This window comes from Coturnix japonica, chromosome 10, assembly GCF_054131305.1.
Source record: "Coturnix japonica strain WE chromosome 10, WE-NBRP24, whole genome shotgun sequence".
Lineage (NCBI taxonomy): Eukaryota > Metazoa > Chordata > Aves > Galliformes > Phasianidae > Coturnix > Coturnix japonica.
In genome coordinates, this window is record NC_140672.1 from 25703068 (window position 1) to 25717918 (window position 14851).

Sequence of the window (14851 nt, forward strand, 5' to 3'; positions counted from 1 at the left end):
CGTTGTCGGCCTCTACGGCCCCCCCGCCCTTCAGTCCGCCTACGTTGCTCGTCGTGCCCCTGCCCTCTGCTGCCCCCCACATCGTTCTCTGCGCCTCGCCGTGCCGCCCCCCCCTCGTCGTGCGTGGCTGCGTCTGTGCAGCCCGCGTGTAACGTGGTTAAAGACACGGACGGACCGAAACCAGGGGATCGTTGTGAACCCGGTCCTGTAGATCCAGAAAGAGAATCGGACGCATTTCCTCCTGATGATACTTTGAAGGGAGCAGGAACGACAAATTTCCCTACAGCGTACTGTGATGTCTTAGAACAGTGCAGAAAAGAAACAATATTAAGGGGTGATGCTGACACATTGCAAGCCTTTCCTATGTTGTATCAGCCGAATCAGGTCCCCCGTTGGGAATCCCTGACTTATGAGGCAGAGAAGGAGCTAAGGGAGTCAGCGAGAACATACGGAGTTCAGTCAGCCTTTACATACAATCTTTTGGTTGCAAACAGTGACAGTTACGCTATGACCCTTCACGACTGGAAAATTGTGTTAAGAATGATCCTCTCTCTTATGCAATACACCATGTTTATGACTGAATACCAGCTACATAATTTGACTGATATCTTTTTGCCTCAAATTGGGACAAATCTATGTGGCACAGCACCTCTTCAACTGTGTCAGACAGATGTCACTCACGTTCCTGAATTTGGCCGTCTAAAATATGCACATGTAACAATAGATACTCATTCTTCTTATGTATTTGCCACAACACATACAGGTGAACGCAGTCATGACACCCATAAACACTGGTTATCTGCTTATGCTGCTATAGGAATTCCACATACTACAAAAACAGATAATGGGCCTGCATATACCTCTAAGGCCACTCGAACTTTCCTCCAAGAAGGGGGTGTTAAACATACTACGGCCATTGCTCATTCTCCCACTGGACAAGCTATCACTGAGCACATTTATCAAACATTGAAATCCATTCTTCTTATTATTAAACAAAAAAGGGGGAATATGGGAGACACGCTACAAGAAATATTATGCAAGGTTTTGCTTGTTTTGTTTGTGCTGAATTTTTTGAAAATATTATGTAAGGTTTTGCTTGTTTTGTTTGTGCTGAATTTTTTGAATTGTGTTCATAGAGATATAGCTTATGTGGATCGTCATTTTGAGGCTTCCGCAGTGCTCAAGGAACAGCCTATGGTTAATGTTTGGAATATGGCCACAGGTCTTTGGGACTGTTCCCTACCACTGACAACTTGGGGTTGTGAATATGCTCGTATTTCCACAGGGACTGGCCCTATGTGGGTTCCAGCATGATATCTTCGGTCTCATCTGAAGGCAGAAAATAGCATCCAGCCTTCATAGTAATTGTAATTGTGTGTTTCTTACTTAGTGATATTGCTTTGTAACTTGCTGTGTTACAGATAATATTAGTAATAGTTTGACATAGTGTGTGATTTTCTGTTTTACCAATGCAGTCTCAAGATTTAGAGTTTAAGGCATTAGCTAGGATGTTGTGTGCTTCTTCTATTTTAGTAATAGATCAGATGTATATTAAACAGGATTTGATCTAATCAATACTAGAATCTACAGGAATAGCTCTTTTAATGTTTTAGTACTGTTTGGTTATGATGTTATTAGCCTATTAGTTAGCTTTTCTTAATTTGCAAAGACAAAACCTGGAAAGGAAACCCAGGCAAAGAGATGACCCTGTATCATAGAATAGATACCTCTCTTACATCCAACTAATTGGGATCTGAAAATATAACCATGCATCATTTTAGACAAAAGTGCATGCTAATAGAACTAAATTTGATAGTTTATTCTGTTTTCCAAGCAGGTGTTCCACTTGGGCTCTATATCACGCACTGGCCATGCGGATATGGTGTACAACTGGAAGAGACCCTGAATGAAGGAGAGAATCTGTGATGGGTGAGAGAGGAAATGTGCACCTTGAAGCAGGGGACGCCCTGCTGGCACTACCTGTCGCATCCACCACCAACGTGAATTGCTGTTTCTCAAGGGTCAATAAGTAATAATGCCCCTAGTGATACTTTAGTACATTTGTCCTCTAAAATTGGTTCTATTTGACATGCTACTTCATAAAATTGCATGATCATTAATCAATTATTAGCCCGGATAACTCAGTCGGTAGAGCATTGTTATGAGCATCCTAAAAGCATTTATTGCACAAATTTTAGTGGTCATTAAAATCAATATATCAGAGTATATGAAAATTGAAGACTTTTCCTGATCAGTTACAGATTAACACAATGGGACCCTCATGGATTTATTTTCAGGTTACAGAAACTTAGGTTGCAGTACAAACATGTTTGTTCTTTTTAGTGGGTTTAAGAGTAATGTTGTTATGTTGTATTTGACTTGTCTCTTTTTTCACTTTTAGAGTATTGTCAATCGAGGCCTTGATTGAGTTATAATAGTTATGTTATTAATTTAAGTAGTGTTGCTATTCTATAGGCAGTATTGTAATAAGAATTCTACGGAGCGTCCGTCATGGATCCAGATGAGAAGTTCACAGAAGAGCAGCTACGAAGCAGGATAAAACTACATGAGAACTGATTGAACAAATGAACTGAACTGCTTGTTAAATATGATTAATCGGTCGTTAAATCAAACCCTTTTTCAGCCTAAAAGAAAACGGGGGAAATGTAGAGAGTGTTTTTTACAGCTAGTTAGCTGAGAAGGGTCGTAAACACGGTGCAGCTAAGCAAGCAGCCATAACACCTGCAAGGACAGCAAGAACAACAGGATGCCCTGGGATGGTGAGAAACTAGCCATGGTTCTGGGAACTCAGCAAGGGAGTAGCTTTCAGTTGATAACAACAAGCTGTTAAGATACTCGGGGATGGTATGTAATTGGGAACCAATGATGAGCTCCACTTTTGCAATATGTATGAGCTAATTATCCGTATTATAAAGGTACACGCAGCCAAGGAATAAATGAGATTCGCTGATCATATGTCAGTGACAGGTGTGGTCGTCTGCTTTTCTCCAGCCATTCTGCAACAAACATCTATATACAAATTTAAGAACACAACGGAGTAACTGTTACTGTTTATTAACAACCAGTTTTAATAATACGATAAAAGTATGTCCTGAGAAAGGGGAACAAACATGCTTCTTCAAGGTTTTTTAGCTGTTCTGGATCTCAGCCGTCGCTTGATGATCAGATGATCACTTTCCTTCTTTTGTTCCTCAGATTCCTGAAGAAAACATTTCAAAAGTTACTCATCTTTTCACACAAGACTGACAAGCTCTTCTTGACCTACGCAATCATATTTCTTCCCCTAAATGGATTTCAGAATGGAATTTGATTATTATATTTTATTCAGAAAACTATGGGATACCGAGATCATTTTAATGCAGCTTAATCACAAGGAACAAATATGGAGAATGTACAAAATCCTGTTTATCTTAAAAAAGCACACACATCTGAGGAAAGTCTGAAGGCAGCTTTCATTTTGAAATACTTGTTTTCAAAAGAGTATTATAATACTTGTTTTGTGAAACATGAAGCGTTCAGAAAACATTTTTAGCCTCAATCCCTGTAGCTATGACTTGCCCAGAATTTCAGTTCTTGGTTCAGTTCCATGTTCTCAGAACTACAGTGAGAAAAGAAATTCTCATCTTCTTCATCCTCTAACAAAAAAAAAATATAACATTTTGGTTTCTGCCCCTATCATTTGTCAAATCATCAAAAAATTCAGAGGGATATTACAGTATGGGCAAATGATCACTATGCTGAACAGAAAAAGGACTCTAATATAATTAAAAGATGCAGTTCCAACAGAGCAAGAATGTTCTTAGCACAATAGCTGCCGACAGAGTCATGAAACTGGCACATCAGATCCTTTGCAAGTTGGCTTAGACAGGAGATCATAGTTTAAGCATACCTAAAAAGCTGTCTAAGTTGTGCTCTAGAAAAGCGTGTAGTAGAATAATCCCACTCCAACACATTGAGATTATCTATGATTCCAAATTAGAAGACATCTCCGTGATTGCTACATCACCTACTTAGTAAACTGTAAGCCAGCCAAACACAGAGATCTTTGAGGACAAAATAAAACAGAACAGCAGGAAGACCAACAAGAATGACTTGGTAGAATAAAGAAATACCTCAGTACTTTCAACCTCCCCCTGCAAATAGATGAAACCTCCAGTCTGTTTGGACTCCTTAGTAGTTTATTTTAAGCCAAGACTACAGTAGTGAAGAGTGAGCAAAGCCTCAAAATGGTGGTAAGGTAACACTTTGCTATAGAAAGTGAAAGGGGAACTTCACAGAAACCAAGACAAAGGGTAACTACATTTAAAAGTGCAGGGAAAGGGGGAATTGCAGACACTTAGTCAAAATAAAGCCAGAGAAGAGGGCAATAAAGATAAGAAGAAACTGTCCCGGAGACCTCTGACAAGAAGGATTAGATCCCCCCCCCGGGCAAGATGATGCCGACATGGGAGAACAATAACAGCAGATAACACCAAGAAGAAAACAGAAGAAGAATTTCACCCCAAAACATCGGCAAGGGTCGCGGGGAATGGGGTCAGGGGGAATGAGGGAATGGGGTCGCGGGGAACGGGGCCATAGGGAATGTAATGAATATGTAATCAAACTGAGGAGGAGACTATTGATTATGTATTAGCTTAACCTATATCTGTAACACACTTTTCTCTTTACGGGGTGCAAGTTTGGAGGAGCTATCCCCCTTGCACCCGGCGCTGCGCAACGCTGGAATAAACATACCTGCTTTATAACCCATCTCTGGATTATAGAGTTTGATTCCACAAGTCAGTAGAATCGCTTACCGAAGAAGCAGGTATATCTAGAGGGCCAGAAACGACAGTTGAATACTGCTTCCTTTAGCATCGTTTTGGCTTGGTCTCTCCTTCTTCAAGATTTTCAGGTTCGTTTGATTTAGGAGAACTTACTGCTGACATCAGCTTCTTGGCTAGAAGAAATTTGTTTAGATACATAAACCAATCAACTTACTGGTTTTGTGAGTCTTTAAATCAATGAATGCAAAAAAAGCTTTGTAACTAACTTGGTTTATAAATGACACGTAAAATTTAAGTGAAAATACTCAGAAATTGTATTTGTTCGTCGAGGTTCTTTATTGCTTCTATAGCTGAAACAGTTTATAGGTTCAGGTACGGCAGCTTAAAGCACGCATTAAAATGGAGTATGAAAGACAATCATGGCTCAGAAGTCGCTGGAAGTCAGAAACTTCAGCAGGAGTTAAACAACAGGCCTAACTTTCGTGCTGACAGAAGCACAAGACAGAACCAACTTTCTCTGTATACTTGTAGGTTTTCACAAATGTAATAATGAATCTCTGAAGAGACGAATAAATGCATTTACTTCATAAATCAAAGGACAAGACAACTTAACATGGCAGACAAGTTCTCTAAGAACACATACATTAATAGCCTACAGCAGAAACAAGCCATTCTACAATGTCTAGAAAACATGGAATAAAACTTATTCTACACCAACCTTTAGAGTGTATAATAGAAGGAGAGCTTTGAATAAAATCTCCAACTTTTTGCAGTGTTTCATCCTTCTTTTTAGTCAGTCTTGAAGCATGTACTCGCTTTCTCAGGAAGTAGTCTTTTCCGGATTTCTGTTCAACAGAGATGTGAACATGTGAAACAAGAGCATTGTTTAAACTTCATTTTAGTTCAACGTTATTTTAAGTTGACATTTTGAGCTTTACTACTGACACCTCTGTTCATTATGCTGATGATACCACAACGGCAAGTAATGTAGACAATTTTATACCCTTTAGGGAGTTGTCAAAATCTCAGCTATTTCAAGGCATACGTTTCTTAAAGTTTCTTAATAAGGCAGTAGTTTCTTTAAAAGTAGCTCCCAAGCTGTGGAGTTGTTTCTTACATAAGCTGTTCTAATTACATAAAATAAACAAACATACAAAACAGAAGACAACAGATGGGAAAAATCTACTACTCATACTCTGACCTTGCCAAGGATACTGCTATCACATGTGAACATCTGTTTTTAATAACTGCCATGCATATTAATGATATGAACCTTAGTTTAATACAAGGGCTTCACTTACAAAAGCACACGATAATACACTAAAGCTTCTCTTCCCAACTATTCAGTGTGCAATATCCTTCCCTCCAAATCATTACACAGTACAGCCATTACACGCTCTGGGGACAGACTGACTTGCCCTTTGGTTAGCTTATGGAATTTAATAGGAAGAGCTCATAAGCATGTAAGATTCCCATTCAGGTATACACATAAGGATAAGACACTGCTTCTTTCGTGTGACCACACAATTACAGGAAGTCCCAAGCTAGCTTCAAAACTAGAAAAAAAACCAACCATTTTCTCGTCACTTGCAGAGGGTGAATTAAAAGCCATGACAGATTTTGTATTTTTCGTGTTCTCACTTTTCACCAAATCCTGGGAAAATAAGACACGTTACAGCCATGATTCTTTTGGAAAGAACAATTGATGTCACAAAAGTGAACACTTTAAACACTTTTGCTAATAGTAGGAAAGTATTTGCTAGTGGTAACTATTCCACTGTAAATCAGATAATAAATAAGCATTCAATTATAAAAACAGGACATTAAGATATCAGTATTAGACATCTCATGATGTCTAAAAAGCTGTACAGGTTTCAAAGAAAATATACAATGGAGTTAAGAGAAATTCCCTTCTCTTAAACCATTATCACTGAGCTTGGCTATTAGTTTTGTTCATTAAAGCAGTTCATTGATTAAATTCTTCAACTACTTTACTGAGGTAGAAATAGCATTTTTATAATGCTTAAATGAGAATGGTAAAAAGGCACCAGATATTTTTTTTTCTGTTGGGTCTAGGTCATACTTCATCCATGTCATCACTTCTTTTCTTTTTTGCCTTAGGCATTTTCACTCCTAAAGGTATCATGCTGCCGTGCTGCTTTATCTCCATCTTATCAGGTTGCAGAGGTGTCAGTGGGATTTCCAGCTCCGGTTTTGGGAACCGACTAGTTTTGCCATTTTCTGCGGACACTCCAGAAGAGTCGAGGACAGTTTCCAAATGCTCCTGATAGCACAGAAGAATTTTAAGTGCAAGTGTTAAGGTAGCCATGAGATTAAAAAGCTATAAAGCATCTGGAAAAGGATATGCAAGCATTCGATTTTCCTGCTGTAATAACACTTGTAACAGAAGGAGTCTATTTCAGTTACAGCAGAGTTTTACCCTTCTTTCCTAGAACTTGTTACATTTAAAATTATTTCCAATCTATGATCACAAAAAAAGTTCAAAAAGACAAAAAGAACCAACAAGTACTCATCACTGAATATGTAGTTAAAGGACTATATGCTAAGAAAAATGATTCTAGCTCCAGTATCTCCTAGGAAAACAGAAGAACAAAAAGGGGTTAACAAGATGTTAAGTACTGACTTTCTATAAATATAATCGTACCTTTTCATTTACAGAGTCATTCCTTCTACTTTGTCTTTCTTCAAGTAAAGGTATTTCTGGCAAACACTGAGGGCTACTGTGGTTAATGCGTTGTTTTAATTCCTTTATAAAGTCATCTTTGTCAGCCAGGTCTTTTCTTAACTCTTCTATCACAGTTGCATTATCCTAATAAACAGTAAAAACTGCTGAGTTGTGGGATTGGCAAAAGGAATTAACACACACAAGCAGTATTGCAATTACTTAGTAGCATCAGTTTTAGAATTGCAGGCTACAACACTTAACTATTCAAGAACAGTAACATTTCACGGATTTGTACGGTCACTGTTACAAGTGCAGTAGTCACAGAATTGCCTGGGAAGTTGTAATACAATATATTTTGATTCTTCTATTTTACTTATGTGCTTCAGCCTTCATCTCCCTTAAGATATAATAACCCGAGCTATTATTTGTTCCCAAATCCTCGGTACTGTGAGAAAGTCGGCAGTTGTAGGGGAAGTTTTGCTATGAGAACATCTTTCTTCTCAGACAAAGTGAATCCAAACATTCTCAAAAGAGCACAACTCATTTAGTCTTCTGTTTAGCTTCTGAAATTCTATGCTACGGCTTAGATTGGCTATCCTGATTAAAAGCTGGATGTTGAAATAAGAAATGCAACTTACAGAGATCATCCCCCCTCTGCTTTTTGATGCTTCCCTTAATCTCTCTCCACGTCCCCTTCTGTCTTTTCATGCCATTGTAGATACTACCTCAGAGAAAGCAAAGAAAGTAAGAAACCTGAGACAGAACTACCATCTGAGTATTGAGCCTAGCTTGGGATCCGGAAATGCTGTGAATTATCGGAAAAAGCTACAGATGTCCAGTCTGATTGTAGGATCATAAGCATCAAACTGACATCTGCTTATCTGAACTACTGAAAAATTTGAAATTTTAGTAATTAACAGAAATTCTGTTTCTGAAGAACAAAAATAAAAGCTGGTGCTTTTTTTGGTTAGTTGCACATGATGTCAATACGACAGTGTTCAAGAACAGAAGCACACCCAGAATACAAAGAGCAGGTACAGGAGTCTTACAGAATTTATGGGTAGCTAATCAGGTAGGAGGAAAGGAGAGCTGACCTTGCTTGAATCCTTTAAGGCAGATTGTCTCAGTTCTGCTATTTCTGTCTCTTTTTGTATGGCATTAGAAGCCAAAGTTTTGAGCTGTTCTTCCAAAGCTTCAACTAACTGATCTCTCTCCTCAGGCCACTTTTGAAGATTATGGTCCTTTTCCTCCAGCTCCTATATTTCACGATGAAAGAAAAGCATACACAGTAAAAACAAGCAGAATTTTTAAGACAGCCTAGAATTAATAAGTTTTTCATATAGCATAAATAAGGACTCAAGCTGATAAAAAGAGTTTATGGTAAGACATTTCAATTAACATATCGTGATGTCACTCAACAAGATCAGGTTATATGCATGTATTACATATGTATTTACTATGCAGATTATTGTATTTAAAGCAATCTGCCAGTGCTCTGTAGTGACTAATTATTTGAATATCTTTCATGGTCTACCGCTAATTTCAGTTGGCCACTTTCATTTTGCTCCAATTTTTTTTTTTTTTTTGACCTTTTTCCTGTTGCTTGGAAAACCTGCATCATTCATTTAATAAAAATTAAGAGCAAGAAAAATACCTGTTTAAGTTGTTGGATAGTATAGTCTTTATAATCCAGCTCATCCTTAAACTGGTTATTAATCCTTTCAAGTTCTTCCACCTTGTTCCTGAGGGATTCCTCCACAGAACGCATCGTGGACACCTGTAATGTAAGCACAGCTCACGGTTAATTAAAAGACTTCTGTAATCCAACCTGGCCAAATACTTCTTTGTTAAATAAAGAGGAATTCACAAACAAGTGCTGAGTAGGAAAACGACAGCAAGTGCAAGGTTACCAAGGAAGACATGAATTCATTTTTAAGCTTCAATTTTCCACCCCAAGCACACCCAATAAACTTTCAGACTAAGTACCTGCAAAATGGGTTTTAAAATATCTACTTGTTTAATAATTAAATTTCAACTATTAACATCACTGAAGCTGAAATTGAAGAAAAAAATATACATGCTTATATTAAATAGCCTCTGGAAATTAGTCTATTTCTCTTCAAGTAAATAGCATTCTTCTTCCCAGTTATCAGCGTTTTTTCACAAGACATAGGTTTTAGGCTTTGGAGTTACCACGGATACCAATGGCAAGTCACCAGTAACGTAGAGATAATAACAAGTCCCCTCCAGAGGCAGATTAGCTATTCTCTTCACAAACCTTATTCCAGACTACCAACCAACTTTACTTTCCTCTGTTCATTATCTATGGGAAACCATGTTTTAACTTCTGGTCCCCTCTAGAGCTTCAATGGCAACTTTACCTAAGATTTGCTGCTAGCCACACTAGTGTGAAATTTCCAGCTTCATAGTTAAAGTTTGAGAAGTTTTAACAGCAGAAAGCCAAGCATAATCTTACAGAAAAAAATATCTCAGTTGACTACAAACCTCGCTTTGTACTTGCTGAATTTGTTTCTCGGCATCAGAATGTTTGTCTTTTAGATCTGCATACTCTTCTTCTTTCCTCTGCAAATCTTTTTTCAAATTCAGTACAAGGGCAGAACTCTCAGAAAGAATATTTTCTAGCCTTATGTTAAAAATAAAGAGACAAAGAACATTACTGTTACACATCTCATGGAAACAGCAATTACAGCTTAATCCATGCCCTGCCTGTTGGTTTCTATTTGTAAATAGACTCTTAAATCTATCTAGACCAGTGACAAGATTTAAACAATTACTTTTGAATTTCAGCTTGCTTCTCATAATCAGATGCTGAAGCAATAAATTATTCAGATGCTATTCTGAGGGATATACAACAAAACCACCAGAAATCCCCATATTATTCTTCATTTCCTTGCACACTCCTGTTTTCCCTTGGAACTCAAGTAGCATACCAAAGCATCCTAAAGTAGTAGTTTGGCCATTGATAAGCATGCAAATGCCTTAAGTCGAAGGGATGTTCCCATTAACTATTTTTAACTGTAGTTCATTCTCAAAGGGCTCTAAGTTAACTCAGTGGTTACTTACGATTCTATACGTTGCACTTTCTCCATTTCACTCTTTTCCTTTTCCCGAAGAGAATGTTTCATCTGCTCCAAGCTTTCATTTAAAGCCAAACTTTTGAGCTGTTCTTCCAAAGCTTCTACTAACTGATCGCTCTCCTCACGCCACTTTTGAAGATTACGTTCCTTTTCCTCCAGCTGGGCAACAAGTCTTTCCTAAAAGAAGAACAGATGAACAGTGAACATCACCTACTACACACTGAACTGTTCTAACACTTCGGTAGTTAGCACCGTTTTACAGTCTTAGTAAATTTATGATCTCTTCAAGATCCACAGGAGCTCTAGAACTAGTTGCACTACAAACTTACAGAAGCAAAACCATGCTTCTATTAGACAACCTACATTACTCTCCTTGTGAAAAAATATTAGTGTTATTTAACAACTTCAATTTGCTCATTTAATGATTACTAATGAGCTTTAGGAAAATAAAGTCACAAAGTGATAATAATACTAAGCTCCTCACATCCTTCTATGCTGCTTGCAGGTCCAGAAAGTCGGGACTAACTACTTCCAGATGTAAAAAAAGCTTTGCAGAATGTACAGATTCACATGTTTAAGAAGTTACATGACAAGAGCCCAGCAAACAGCTCAAGTAACTCAAGTGACTTTGTTATCAGTCACTATTTGGAAAGTGATAAAGGAGCAAAACTGTGGCCGTTTGACCAAGTATTTTTATTCAGTATATGGAGAGAAGTTTGTGGGGTTTCTTTAGAAACTCAATTGCCTTTTCTTCCTTATAAAGGCTTAATGGACTTCTGCTTTGCAGAAAAGAGAACAGACAAAAGCTATTGTACAAAATACTTTCTTAGCCTCATTAAATAGTGATCTATTTTTCAACTGTAATTTTCTTATTGATGTCCCACATACGTGACATTTCATTATGCACTTATGAAAGATCTTTCTTTTTGTGGCCCCCCCATTCCTTCCTTTTCCAAATCAAGCAGTTCTCATATGGGCTTTGGCGCATAAGAAAGCAAGGGGACTTGGACAAGCTGCTCTTATGCACCCTTACTGTTAATACTTGGTATGTAGTTGTCTCCAAACTACAGGCACCAGACAACTCTGCCAGGACCTCATCACTTACGATTTCTGCTTGTTGCTTTCCATAATGTTGTCGGTCCTCAGCAAATTGTTTCATTTCTTTGTTGCGAAGATTCTCTGCTTCTTTTATCTGATTTAGGAGCTCTTCTTTCTCCTCCAGCCACTTTTTTCTATCAGTTTGATACTTAGTCTCACTTTCCTATTTCAAAGAAACCAAAAATGAAATAGTGAGTCATTAAGGAATAAAAGTCTTAAAAGCCAGGTCATCATTAAATAGACTTGTTTCTGCAAGATAACAGAAACATTAGCAGTTTTTACTACAGAATATTCCCAAAGGCAGGGTTTGGATAATCATTAGTTCTTTTCCATTAAAAAATAATCATTTCCAGTATTTCTTATTCAGACTGGAGAGCCTCCATAAAACATCTCTTTTTCTTTATAAATGTTCACACAAGCTTTACAGAACTTACACCAAAAGTCAGTATAAGAAAAACTCTTTTAACTTAAAAACTTCTAACACTTTACGCTGCCTTGCAGCAGTTGTAGAAAAACTTGCAGCTCCTTTAGGGTTGAAAGACAAAGAAAAGCAACATAGTTTACACTGTAGGAGTAGTCTCCTTTCCTATCAAACCTACTGGCAGACATTCTCATATATAGGACAGAGCACCTGAGAAACTGCTTGGAAAAAATAAAAGTCTTTTAACCAAGGAAAATTAGTAGACCTGCAGCCCAACAAAAAAAGGCTTCCTGGTGATAAAGTTAGATGATGATTTCGATAGCTTATATTAGTTGCCCAAGCAACTAACAGAAAACAGTTTTGACAAATACACCGTAAGTTACAATTTGCCTTGAGTTAGTATTCCTTTCTTGCAAACAACAATTGTATAAGTATACTCTGCTTATAGCACATTGACGTGGTATAGAATGAAGCAATGAATGTTCAACTTTCCCCTCTTCTTGAAAAAGTGAATTGGCTCTGTGCATTAAAAAAAATATCATGAATAAGCTTACTCAAGGTGAAGGAGGAAAGAAGCTCAGAACCATTCCACTAACAGAGTGGATGTAACCTATTGTATACTCACTTAGAAAACTCCCACTGCCAGCCCATTACTTTTATTTTAAAAAACAAACAAACAACAACAACAAAAAATAACATCAGATGGGATAAGACAACTAACTGTTCAGAGGCCAGCAAAAGAAGCACTGCTCATGGCAGCATAATGTAGGGAAGGCTACACTTCCTATACTATGGGGGCATCAGTGATGCCATTCTTAACGTACCACAAAAAAGCTGCACCTGGTCCCTATTGCATGTTGCACTGCAGCTTTTACAGGAAGTTTCTGTAATCAATATAACAGTTTACTTTATCAAGTTACAACTTTGAAGTTAAGTTACCTCCAGCTCTTTTTGCAGCTTTATTAATTCTGTACTGTTTTCATTCAAATTTGCCTCATCACTTTCGTTGTTCTTTTGCTGCCAGTCACCATTGCTCTGGTATTCCAGTTCACTGTATTTGTGTTTCCATGCAATCAGTTCTACTCAATACACAAAATGAGGTTAGATAGCATATCATTTCAAATATATATTTGAAATACCACACCAATGACTTTTTACTAAAGCAGCTTCGGTTTTATCTGCTACAGACATAAAGAAATAACAGAAGCCTTTAACTACAAGAGAGTTGTTGTTTACTATGGAACGTTAATGCCTAAGTAACAGTCACATGAAAATGGAAGTGGCTATCACAGTACGTCTAAACCCCTTTTGCATCCCTGCTCCCTTTCCCTGGAAAGATTACCTGAAGCTAATTTTTGGTTCTCTTCTAACTGAGCTTGAAGCATTTCATCTTGTTCAAGCTGCGTTACCTCTTGTTCTTCTAATGCCATCCGCATAACTTCAATTGTTCTATCCCTTGCACGCAGATCTGAAGGTTTGAAAATTTACAGATGAACTCCCTACTAGCTCCCATTATTCTCAAATCAAGATTCTCCCATGACCAAAAGCTCTTTTAAAAGAAATAGAGCATCTCCATTGAAATATTTACATACAAATACATGCAGATATGTTTTAAAATCAAAACACAGAAGACTCAAAGTCATTAGCAATGTGACAACATTTACACGGATATTCCACACACACACACACACACAAATAATGGCTGACCGTCACATAGTTGGTCATAGTCTTTGGAGATATCTTCCATCCTCTCAGTTTCCACCAGCTCCTATATTTCATGTTGAAAGAAAAGCATACACAGTAAAAACAAGCAGAAACTTTCAGACAGCCTAGAATTAATAAGCTTTTCATAAAGCATAAAAAAGGACTCAAGCTGATAAAAAGAATTTATGGTAAGACATTTCAATTAACATATCGTGATGTCACTCAACAAGATCAGGTTATATGCATGTATTACATATGTATTTACTATGCAGATTATTGTATTGAAAACAATCTGCCAGTGCTCTGTAGTGACTAATTATTTGAATATCTTTCATGGTCTACCGCTAATTTCAGTTGGCCACTTTCATTTTGCTCCAATTTTTTTTTTTTTTTGACCTTTTTCCTGTTGCTTGGAAAACCTGCATCATTCATTTAATAAAAATTAAGAGCAAGTAAAATACCTGCTTAATTTGTTGGATAGTATAGTCTTTATAATCCAGCTCATCCTTAAACTGGTTATTAATCCTTTCAAGTTCTTCCGCCTTGTTCCTGAGGGATTCCTCCACAGAACGCATCGTGGACACCTGTAATGTAAGCACAGCTCACGGTTAATTAAAAGACTTCTGTAATCCAACCTGGCCAAATACTTCTTTGTTAAATAAAGAGGAATTCACAAACAAGTGCTGAGTAGGAAAACGACAGCAAGTGCAAGGTTACCAAGGAAGACATGAATTCATTTTTAAGCTTCAATTTTCCACCCCAAGCACACCCAATAAACTTTCAGACTAAGTACCTGCAAAATGGGTTTTAAGATATCTTCTTGTTTAATAATTAAATTTCAACTATTAACATCACTGAAGCTGAAATTGAAGAAAAAAAATATACATGCTTATATTAAAGAGCCTCTGGAAATTAGTCTATTTCTCTTCAAGTAAATAGCATTCTTCTTCCCAGTTATGAGCGTTTTTTCACAAGACATAGGTTTTAGGCTTTGGAGTTACCACGGATACCAATGGCAAGTCACCAGTAACGTAGAGATAATAACAAGTCCCCTCCA

At 37.5% G+C, this 14851-nt stretch overlaps 2 protein-coding genes across 2 annotated transcripts; both read right to left on the reverse strand.

Annotated features, from left to right (window-relative positions):
• Positions 1-4822: 4822 nt before the first annotated feature.
• LOC146759521 (kinesin-like protein KIF20B) lies at positions 4823-7116 on the reverse strand. Its single transcript, XM_085510418.1, has 4 exons — positions 6871-7116; positions 6361-6441; positions 5506-5632; positions 4823-4960 (listed from the first exon to the last, which is right to left on the reverse strand). Exons 1-4 carry the CDS (start codon positions 7114-7116, stop codon positions 4872-4874), a joined length of 543 nt encoding a protein of 180 aa, XP_085366544.1. The 3' UTR covers positions 4823-4871.
• Positions 7117-7419: 303 nt separating this feature from the next.
• On the reverse strand, positions 7420-14369 carry LOC146759522 (uncharacterized). Its single transcript, XM_085510744.1, has 9 exons — positions 14256-14369; positions 13798-13858; positions 13030-13169; positions 11677-11832; positions 10558-10748; positions 9979-10117; positions 9128-9250; positions 8568-8729; positions 7420-7617 (listed from the first exon to the last, which is right to left on the reverse strand). The coding sequence occupies exons 1-9, from the start codon at positions 14367-14369 to the stop codon at positions 7435-7437; spliced, it is 1269 nt and encodes a 422-aa protein (XP_085366870.1). The 3' UTR covers positions 7420-7434.
• Between the last annotated feature and the right edge of the window lie 482 nt (positions 14370-14851).

What these genes read in the sequence shown, in the direction of transcription:
- LOC146759521 (XM_085510418.1), bottom strand. Translation starts at nt 7,116, where the DNA reads ATGGCTACCTTAACACTTGCACTTAAAATTCTTCTGTGCTATCAGGAG. An exon ending in GAAGTGATGACATGGATGAA is followed by an intron (nt 6,442 to 6,870) that starts GTATGACCTAGA and finishes TTATTTTCCCAG; the next exon opens with GATTTGGTGAAAAGTGAGAA. An exon ending in TTCTATTATACACTCTAAAG is followed by an intron (nt 4,961 to 5,505) that starts GTTGGTGTAGAA and finishes AATTTCTTCTAG; the next exon opens with CCAAGAAGCTGATGTCAGCA.
- LOC146759522 (XM_085510744.1), bottom strand. Translation starts at nt 14,369, where the DNA reads ATGCGTTCTGTGGAGGAATCCCTCAGGAACAAGGCGGAAGAACTTGAA. An exon ending in AAAGTGCAACGTATAGAATC is followed by an intron (nt 10,118 to 10,557) that starts GTAAGTAACCAC and finishes TTTTAACATAAG; the next exon opens with GCTAGAAAATATTCTTTCTG. An exon ending in TTCAGCAAGTACAAAGCGAG is followed by an intron (nt 9,251 to 9,978) that starts GTTTGTAGTCAA and finishes CTTACATTACAG; the next exon opens with GTGTCCACGATGCGTTCTGT.